Consider the following 10,595-nt stretch of genomic DNA (forward strand, 5'->3'; position numbering starts at 1 on the left):
GATGAACTGCAAGATGCAGAGATGGCAGATGTAGCGCAGGGAAACATGACTTTAATGTCAAAAGGAAATGCAGGGAAAACAGGAACCAGGGTAACAGGAGACAGCAAACAGGATACCAGAAAATCAATCATCGAGCCCTGACTGGAGGGCGAGGCAGGCATGAATAGCAGCCAGCCGATTGACAACAGGTGTGGCCAGGATGCCAATCAGCAGCAGGTGAGGGGAAAAACAGCACTCAGGGAGCCAAGCAGGAAAGGGAAACAAAACAAGAGCGCTGACAGGAAAGAAACACCAACCAAGGAAACACAACCCAACGTGAACGTGACAGTTATTAACGCCTTTTTCCTACGACATAACTAGGGCTGCAAAAAAAACAAATTCACATTTAAATATGTGTAAAACAAAATATGTAAACATAATACATATATATATATATGTTATTATTTTTATTTTTTTATTTAAAAATAAAAAATATTAAAAGATATATATATTTTAAAATTTAGGATTGGGATGAATAAAATTAGCAATTTGAAAGTAAATCGATTTTTTGTGCACCAGTAGTTTAGATTGGGGTATGTAGTTTTTTTTAATATGTTTTTAGGCCATCTCAATGCAACCAAAAGGAGTTAATTGATAATAATACTGGTACACTTATGGACCTCTGACATTGCTTATTTACTGGGAAGCAAGCAAACACAAGCCTAAATGCTAAGAAATATTAAAGTCTTCCTTAATTAAAAAACTATATTCACTAAACTTAACTAGCGGTGCACAGAAAAATTAATTAACATCCGAATTGTAATTCTTATTAATGCCGATTCTAAATTGATAAATCACTTTCAACCATTAATTATAAAATGTATATAAAAAAAATTATATATATAAATATATATATATATATATGTATGTATGTATATATAATAATATAAATATGTATGTATATATATATATATATATATTGCCATATTGCCAAGGTTTCTGTGGTTTATCCATTATACAGTACTCAATACCGGGGTAGAGCTGAATATACGTTACGTCGGTAAAAAACACAAGAGGCTATATCATTCCTACAAGCTTGTTTCGCAGGATTCTCTGCTCATCAGGGGATTTTATTCAACAAAATAAAATATGTGTATATTTATATATGTACATATATATGTACGATATGTTTTTAGGGTATCTCAATGCAACAAGAAGATCTTCTTGTAATCTGTAACCTGTTCTGAAAAAGTTGCATTATAACTATTATACCACATTGCAGGAATCGGTTTGATCAAAACGTGTGTTAAATCAAGAATCCATTTCGAATCGAATCGTCACCCCAGGAATCAGATCGAATCGCTAGGTGCCCAAAGTTTCACACCCCCAACAAACACTACAACTTTTACAAATGAAAACAGAAGAAGATTAACATATTTTGACACTCAAATAAAAATAATATGGCTCTTAAGTAGCCAGAACAATATTTCTATACTACATATTTTACATATTATGTGGCTTTCTGACTCACTAGAGAAAAAGCGCTATATGAATATAATTCACTTCATTTTTTTATTTATTGGAATTAGTTTTTTTTTATTAAACATTCAACAATACTGTAACAGTAATAATAACCGTGATAGGAAGTATTCATATTGTTACATCCTTAGTCACTACTAAGGTAACAAGACCTAACCAAAAATATCAGGACAAACCTAAACGCATTTATCAATAACAGGACTAGGAGAGAACACTCACAATAAGGTCAACCAAAAGAGGAAAGTTCCGGAAGAGGCAACTATGACAAAAAATGCTTTAGAATATGTGAATTATTGTGCTTACCTCCCCCAGGAAGCGCTGTGGCCACAGTAGCAGTAGATCCTAGCGGCCGCCTACTCGCCAGCGGCCAGGAGGACAGCACCTGCATGCTCTATGACATCAGAGGAGGCCGCATCGTCCAGACTTACTGTCCCCACAGCAGCGACATCCGCTCGGTACGCTTCTCCCCCGGAGCTCATCATCTCCTCACCGGATCCTACGACAACAAAATCATCATCAGTGACCTGCAAGGTACTCGTGACATGTTGATGCATCACACATATACCGACATCGTGATATCACTTCATTCGTCTGTACCCAGGTGACCTCACAAAAGCGCTCCCTCAGACGCTGGCAGGGGAACACTGGGACAAGGTGATCCAGTGTAGGTGGCATCCCAAAGACAGAGCCTTCCTCTCTTCCTCAGCTGACCGCACCGTCGTCCTATGGGCCCCCGGGGAGAGTCCGGGTGCTCAACGGAAAACGCAGGAGTGAGCACTAATCGAGCATCATGTTTTTCCCTAACCTCTATGCATTAACTTCTCATGGTCGTTGGTTCATACATGTGTCGAAGTAGTTTCACTTATAATCCAAAAGTCTTCAGTTTAGGTGTGGAGTTTCCCTATATATAATACTCCTCGCAAATAGTCTTTTTTTTTTTCTATCCAAAGAAATTCCTTCTTTCGGCTTTTTAGGACTCATATTGAGTTAGCAAAATTGCCAACCTCGTCGAATATGGAAAGAAACACACAAAAGGCGCACATACTGAAACGCTGAGACGTGAGTGTGTCCTGTTTAGAAAGTGAGTGGAGGTTTCCGCCTCCGCTACAAAGGTGAGCCCTGGTTTTTGTCTGCAGGCGAAAAATAAATGACTGAATGACGCGTTTGTACACAGAGACACACATAGAGGCCCACTTGGCTCGATCGAAAAGTTTGCAAATCGAAAAGTTTGCAAATAGAGGAGTTTGTAAATTGAGGTTCCACTGTATATGGCTCCGTTTACACTGGACATATCGGAAAGTTTTTTTTGCGAGTCTAAACTCTCCAAAGCGCTTCAAATCTGATCTTTTCGCATCAGATTTGGGCCACCTCAGAAGGTGGTCCGAATCCGTTTGGAATCTGATCTATTCAAATGTGACTCCGGTTTAAAGGGCAATGCCACCTGTTTGCGATTTTTCGCGTAATCTTTGGTCGAGCTACGTCATTCGTGTGCGCAGGAAAAGGCGCACACGAAAAGGAAAAGGGGGAATCATTTTGCAATGCAGTCTTCTGGAAATTATGGAAAGCGCCACTCTACATAGCAACTGATGCTGTGGTCAAAGTTGGAATTGACACAAAAGACACTTTTTGGCTGAGAGAGCCATGAAAGCCAAATATTTCAAAATGTATTTCCGTGAGAGCCATATAATATTTTTTAACACTGAATACAACTAAATGCGTGCATTTTTAAGTAAGACCAACATTTTTAGAGTATAATAAGTCTACGTAATAACATTGTTATTCTAAAGTTAACCAATAATAAATATAATACTTCTTACCATTAATGCGACATCTTGAACAGGTGCGATAGAAAACGGATGGTTGGATTAAAATGCATGAGAATTTTTTATATTTTGAACGTTATTTTTAACACTGTGATTACCAGTGGAATTGTTTACTACTTATTGCGTTAAGCAATGTCAGCTAAGATTTATCTGAGAGCCAGATGTAGTCATCAAAAGAGCCACATCTGGCTCTAGAGCCATAGGTTCCATACCCCTGCTCTAAGCTATTCAACATTTTACTGCCATTTAGCAGCAAAAGTGTATTAGCTCTGCAACTAACGACTGTTTTGATAGTCGACTAATCATCGATTATCTTAACAATTGGTTGACTAGTCGGATTATAAAGCGTTCACATATTTAGCGGCTCATATTTAGCCATCGACTTTTAAATTCAGCTTAAGATATTTCAAGGCATAATAACAAAAATTGACTAATTTGTTCATAAATATTTATTCAGACTGTGACTGGAGAACTCAATAGACTGTTACAAAATGTTGATAACTATTAACATTTTCTCCAATTAAATGTAAGCACTAAAAGAACCAAGCATTTGGTGATGTGTTTAAAAAGCTTCACACTGAAATATTGATTATTGATTAACTCCCGGTATTTTTATCAATCCAATAAACTCAATGCATATAATGGTATCTTTGTTTAATACTTAACATTTAGCCATCTAATAGGTTGTATATTTAATGTTATAATATCGGCGCATAGGGGCCTAGTGTTTAGTGACCCGCGTGTGGGTTTGACATTCGTTTTTGTGCCTTTCTTTGTTGAATTGCAAATTGATGCTGCTTTAAAAAGAACTTGAATGGATTTAGACAAAGTTTAGCTGGCGGACTTTGGCTAAAATTATATTTTCATAAATTTTTCACACATACTTCGTCTCACAGTTGTTAGCTAACTAGCAAGGTACAAGCGAAGGAAGTTTAAACCGCATCTTGCAGATGTCCGACATTTCTCCGATTTTAATGCTCCTGTACCACAGGTGTAGTGCCCTGAGATTGGCAGTTTGTGAGTTCAAACCCTGGCCGAGTCATACCAAAGACTAAAAAAATGGGACCCATAGCTTGGAATTGGGGGTTAAATCACCAAATAATATTCCTGGGCGAGGCCACCGCTGCTGCTCACTGCTCCCCTCACCTCCCATGGGGTGATAAAAAGTGATGGGTCAAATGCAGGGAATAATTTCACCACACCTCGTGTGTGTGTGAGACAATCGTTGGTACTTTAACTGTTTTACTTTAATAAAAACGAGGTCTGCTTTGCAAAATGAGCGAAATAATCATATTTTTAACAAGAATAGGAGGAAATGTTCCCACTCTTGTCGAGTGCGGTGCTGACTTTTTGGAAAAACAGTGATGATGTCACGACTAGGCCGCCAAATGTATTTGATGGCGACAAATTTTATTGCCGACTTTTGTCGACAATGTGGACGACTCATTGCGCCCCCAAATCGTCCCGTTTCATGTGTCAGGTAAACTGCGAAGATTGGGGTCATGTGAGTCCACTTCCTATTGTATTGGATAAAACACTAACAACAATTTGCTTTTGTCATTCATATTTTTTCTGATAAATATCCTGACATTTCTCCCTCAAAGAAACATAAACGGGGAATCTCCACACCTGAAATGTTAATGTAGAAGCCTATTAGACGCAGTTCAGTGGCCTCGATTCAACCTTGGTGGGTTAAAGTAGCAGTAAGAAATAATCCTCTCATTAAAAGACAGCTTTAGAATTATTTGGACAGTGAACTGGATTGTAATACGAATATTATATGTCTCTGTGTGCAGTTTTTGGACTGACTCGAATATTTTTCATTTTGAAACAAAATTGTCCTTACTGTTGGTAAATTGAGACAGCTCATGCCTTCTCTGCTGGGCTGGAGTGCAAAGATAATGAGGACGCAATGCAATTATACTCGCAGGCGACGCGGTACATGTGGTTGCATGGCGACGGTAAACCGAACCACTCCCAAAATCTAATCATTTTGCATATTTCCTGAAAGTTCATCAAAATCTCTCCACGTCTTTTTGAGCTATGTTTCTAACAAACATGCAAACACATTTTATGTTTTGAACACAAATGTCATTGTCCTATCATGACTGTGAAAACTAGGAGTGCTATGCTGAGGAATGAATCCATATCTGTTACATAACGTGCCTTTTTTAAAGTATTTTTTTAGAGGTCTGTGGATTATTGTATTTATTAAGTGAACTATAATTATGTGGCTTATCTATTTGACCACTTGCCTTGACACTTGTACTTTCTTGTAATTTTGTGCACATTTTCCCGCCGTGTTAGTTTGGAAAGTATGAGCAATACGAGGTGATATGATCACGTTGCACATGTACCCTCCTGAGAGCCAGCGTCCTCTACAGTGGACATTTGTCTTTTGCATAAGAGAACTACTGTATTTTTTGGACAATAACCCACTACTTTTTACCCAAGCTTTGAACCCTGCGGCTTATACAAAGATGTGGCTGATCTATGGATTTTTCTTCGCAAACGGCTAAATGATGGAATGGATTTTGCAAAGAAATCAAACAATATACTAATATGAGGCACTTTAAGAAACTGTTCGGACAAAGTGTTTACAAAGTATAAGGAATAAGAATCCTGATAACATCTTGAAAGGTATTAAAAAAGTAGAACATCAATTACTTTTTACTGCCGTGTTGCAGGCACAATTTGGAAACAATTAAGTAATTTACAAAATCTTTCTATGTAAATATTTCATTTCACAACGTACCAGTATATACACTATATTGACAAAAGTATTTGGCCACCTGCCTTCACTCACATATGAACTTGACGTGCCATCCCATGGAATTGTCCAAAATGTTTTGGTACCCTAAAGCATTCAAAGGTCCTTTCATTGGAACTAAGGGGCCAAGCCCAACTCCTGAGAAACCAACCCAAAACCATAATTCCTCCTCCACCAAATTTCACACTGGGCACAATGCAGTCTGAAATGTAGCATTCTGCTGGCAACCTCCAAACCCAGACTGGTCCTGCAGATTGCCAGATGGAAAAGCGTGATTCGTCAGTCCAGAGAAGGCGTCTCCACTGCTCTAGAGTCCAGTGGTGAGGTGCTTTTACACCACTGCATCCCACGCTTTGCATTGGACTTGGTGATGTATGGCTTAGATGCTGCTGCTGCTCGGCCATGGAAACCCATTCCATGAAGTACTTGGGCTAATTGGGAGGTCACATAATGTTTGGAGCTCTGTAGCAACTGACTGGGCAGAAAATCTTTGCACAATGCGCTTCAGCATCCCTTGACTCCTCTCTGTCAGTTTACGTGGCCTACCACTTGGTGGCTGAGTTGCTGTTGTTAACAAACTCTTCACTTTTCTTATAATAAAGTTGACTTTAAGAGCGAGGAAATTTCACGACTTGTTTTGTTGCGCAGGTGGCATGCAATGACAGTTCCACGCTGGAAATCATTGAGCGCGGCCCATTCTTTCACAAATGTTTGTAGAAACAGTCTCCATGCCTATGTGTTTGATTTTATACACCGGGCCAAGTAAATCTCATCATTTGGACGGGTGGCAAAATACTTTTGGCAATATAGTGTATCTGTGGCTTGTAGTGTGTGGCTAATATATGGGAAAAAAAGGTTTTCTTGTAAAATGTTGTAGGTGTGGCTTATAGTCCGGAAAATGCAGTGTTTATTTTTGGCATTGCGTAACTCTGACTAAAAAAATAGACCAAAAACAAATTTCCATTGTAGTAATGGGAGGAAATGTGTGTTTCATTGCACACAAAGACAATGAATTTATTGCACCGTTTTTTGACAAAAGAATAGCACAACTTCATTGTGTTGAACAAGATAGTTAAACAAGGAAATTATTTCCTTTGAAGCAAAAGTTATTGTGATAGCAGGGAACATTGCAAAGGGCATTTAAGACTGAACTTAATTATGCACTTAATAAGCAGAGCATGTGTGATTATGACACTTGATTCAGTGACAGGTTGAGTGTGGCTGAGAGAACGTGTCAAAACGATTACGTCATTACACCTATCACCTGACCTCACTATAAATGTGTTCTATCACACCATGTTGTTGTCGCTCTGATGACTAAGCTGCTGTTACGTAGTTCAACTGGTTGAAATAAAGCAGTGAAACAAAATAATCGAATAAAGTTGGACTTTACATCAACACACTTGCTTTGGTTTGATTGACGCGAGGTTAACGAGGCGTTGAAACAACGTGTGTTTCCTGTTTCTGAAGAATTTACACGTCCATTACTAGTGAATGTAGTTTAAGATGCCAATCAAAATGCCACCTATTCGCTCTCAATCACAAAAATTCATTCATAATTTACAGCAACGCCGTCTTAAAAAATGCCAACAAGACATTCCCTTATTTTTCTTTCAAAGCTAATTGATATACTGTACATTACATACAGTACATACAGTAGTGCCTTGGAATTAAAAACTTGCTTGCCCCTCCAAAACAGCAAAATGTTTACATCTAACATGCCTTTTAAACAAAAATGAATTATGCACATTGAATAAAACAATACAATAGAATATATAGTACAAACACCTTTTACGACCAATTGTAAAAAAAATATATGATTTACGTATAGGAGCAGACTATTATGGAATCTCGTTCCAGTTGCTTTGCCGTCAAACACTCCGTCAGCAGCTACTCCATATTCTCGTGGATAAATGTCCGCTGTTCAGATATTGTCCTAACATTATTGGCTGGCGTTACATTCATTCTTGCAAATATACACTTAAATTCACACATTTGTCTTGAATGTAATTTGACACACACACACACACACACACACACACACACACACACACACACACACACACACACACACGTTATCTTCTTGAGACCTCTGAAAAATGCCTACCTCTTTAGGACCACCCTTTCTAGATATATAAATATTTTTATTTACAACATTAGTAATATATAGATACTATGCAAATATAAAAAAGCTTGTTGTGAAAAATGAAGTGGAATTTCACAAGAAAAAGGTTGTCATTTTACCCAAGGCGAGTCCAAATTTTACAAGAAAAACTGAACATTTGTGCAATATTATGATAATAGTTGGAATTTTATTCAATAACAGTCGCAATTTTATAAGAAAACTTAAAATCTTTGGCAATAGTATAATAACAATAATCAGAATTTTACTTGGCAGAGTTATGACAAAAGTCATAATTTTACTCAACAAATGTCACTATTTTACAAGAACCGCAAAAAAAATTGTTAATATTGTGATAAAAGTCGCCCTGCGATGACATCGCGACTTGTCCAGGGTGTACTCCGCCTTCCGCCCGATTGTAGCTGAGATAGGCTCCAGCAACCTCCGCGACCCCGAAGGGCGTAAGCGGTAGAAAATGGATAGATGGATGGCGATAAAAGGCAGAATATTTATATGAAAAATGTCGCCATGTTGCATTCAAAAGTAATAATTTTGCATTAAAAAAAGTACTTTACAAGAAAATATTGTAATATTACAGAAACAGATAATGAGAAATTGTTCCCAATTTTATAGAAAGAGTCGACACATAGTGAGAAAAAGACTGATTTTAATTAATTTGTTTCTTTTTTGTAATTTTTTGTTTGTAATTGGTTTTTAATCTTCATTATTTACTTCAAGTTATTACAGTATGTCTCTATGTACATATTTATTTTTTGAATTAATTTAATTTTCTTACACACGTGTTATTAGTACATATGTTGGCCAGAGGGGTAGCTCTTTAAATTTTTACACACACTTGTTATTTCATATGTTGACCACAGGGGGAGCACTTTTAAAACCGACACACGGTCAATTTGAAAAATCCCTCCTTTTTGGGACCACCCTCATTTTGATAGATTTCTCTAATAGATGCAATGGTTTTATGTATTGGGACCATGATTTATGTCCTAACTTGTTCATCGGTTCTCATATGGAAGGTACTTTTCCTTGTTGTTGTCTCAAGAAGAGTATAATTACTAGAACAAACACACAACACACACACTGGTTCCAGCTTTTGTATTGGTACTTCCGATCACATGTACGAGGCTGAAAGAATAATGATTGTAAATGTAACCCCACATTTAAGCTGTCCTCCCATGGCCAAAGAAAGAATGATATGAAGGTTAAAATCTCAAATAGGAGGATCTAGCCTCAGCTTTATTATTTATAATGTATAATAATATTTATCATTAGCAACACATCCATTTGCCAAGATACTTTTTCCACATATGGACTCATTGGACTTGTCTTGATGAAAGCTTTTGCAACACCGAGACCAAAGCTGTGACATTTACCTGTTACCAGTTTTGAATAAATATTTGTAAAATCTTCCAGAAGACCCGGCCTTTGACTGTTCAACAAAAGAACGCGGGTAGGATTCGACAATTGGTGCCGTGACCCGGATCGGCTGTTCTGCGGTCGGGTCCGGAGGACCGAGGGCAAGTCCACACAGACAATATGAGTGCTGTGCATGAAAATAAGAGGTGAGCAAAAATCATTTTTTTTTTTGCGTTTTGGCTAAAATAAAATTAAATCAGTGTAGCATTGGTTCATTCAATTTTTTAATCGCACCGTTTTCGAACAAATGTGCCATTTTTTTTCTAGAGGATAGGTGTAGTTGAATTAAAAAAAGTGAGTGAAAGATTAGCACAACTTCATTGTGTTGGCCAAGTAAAGTGTTTCCTTTGAAACAAAACTTAATGAGATAGCAGGTAACATTGCAAAGGGCATTTAAGTGTGAATTTAATAATGCACTTAATAAGCAGAGCATGTGTGATTCAGTGACAGGTTGAGTGTGGCTGAGAGAAGGTGTCAAAACGATTACGTCATTACACCTAATACCTGACCTCACTATAAATGTATTCTATCACACCATGTTGTTGTCGCGCTGATGACTAAGCTGCCGTTACGTAGTTCAACTGGTTGAAATGAAGCGCTGGAACCAAATGTGGTTTTGAAACAAAAGAAATGATGGAATGAAGTTGGACTTTCCGTCAACACACTTGTTTTGCTTTCATTGACGCGAGGCGTTAAAACGAGGCGTTAAAACGAGGCGTTAAATGTGTAACGTGTGTTTCCTGTTTCTAAAGAACTTTGTATTAGCATACACTCCACGCCAACACCACACACAAATTACCAGGGAACATTGTTTAATTGTCACTGTTACTGTCCTACTGGGTCCCTTCTGAGGAAAATTGGAGTCTTTTGTCAAATTTTTTTTTATTTTGTCATGTAATACACATGTTACACTATTGCCTATTAA

At 37.6% G+C, this 10,595-nt stretch overlaps 1 protein-coding gene across 2 annotated transcripts in view; it reads left to right on the forward strand.

The window, feature by feature from the left end:
• The window catches only part of LOC133540595 (WD repeat-containing protein 47-like), a 32,574-nt gene extending 21,979 nt beyond the window's left edge, over window positions 1–10,595 (forward strand). The window contains exons 15-17 of one of the 2 annotated variants that reach the window (XM_061883325.1): window positions 1,831–2,049; window positions 2,120–2,288; window positions 9,668–10,595. In XM_061883325.1, the coding sequence (XP_061739309.1) occupies window positions 1,831–2,049; window positions 2,120–2,288; window positions 9,668–9,683 (404 nt within the window). In that variant the 3' untranslated portion in view covers window positions 9,684–10,595. Of the gene's footprint in view, window positions 1–1,830; window positions 2,050–2,119; window positions 7,512–9,667 lie in introns of those variants that run through there. The other variant, XM_061883326.1, reaches the window with a different exon arrangement.

Source organism: Nerophis ophidion, linkage group LG22 (assembly GCF_033978795.1).
Source record: "Nerophis ophidion isolate RoL-2023_Sa linkage group LG22, RoL_Noph_v1.0, whole genome shotgun sequence".
Classification (NCBI taxonomy): domain Eukaryota; kingdom Metazoa; phylum Chordata; class Actinopteri; order Syngnathiformes; family Syngnathidae; genus Nerophis; species Nerophis ophidion.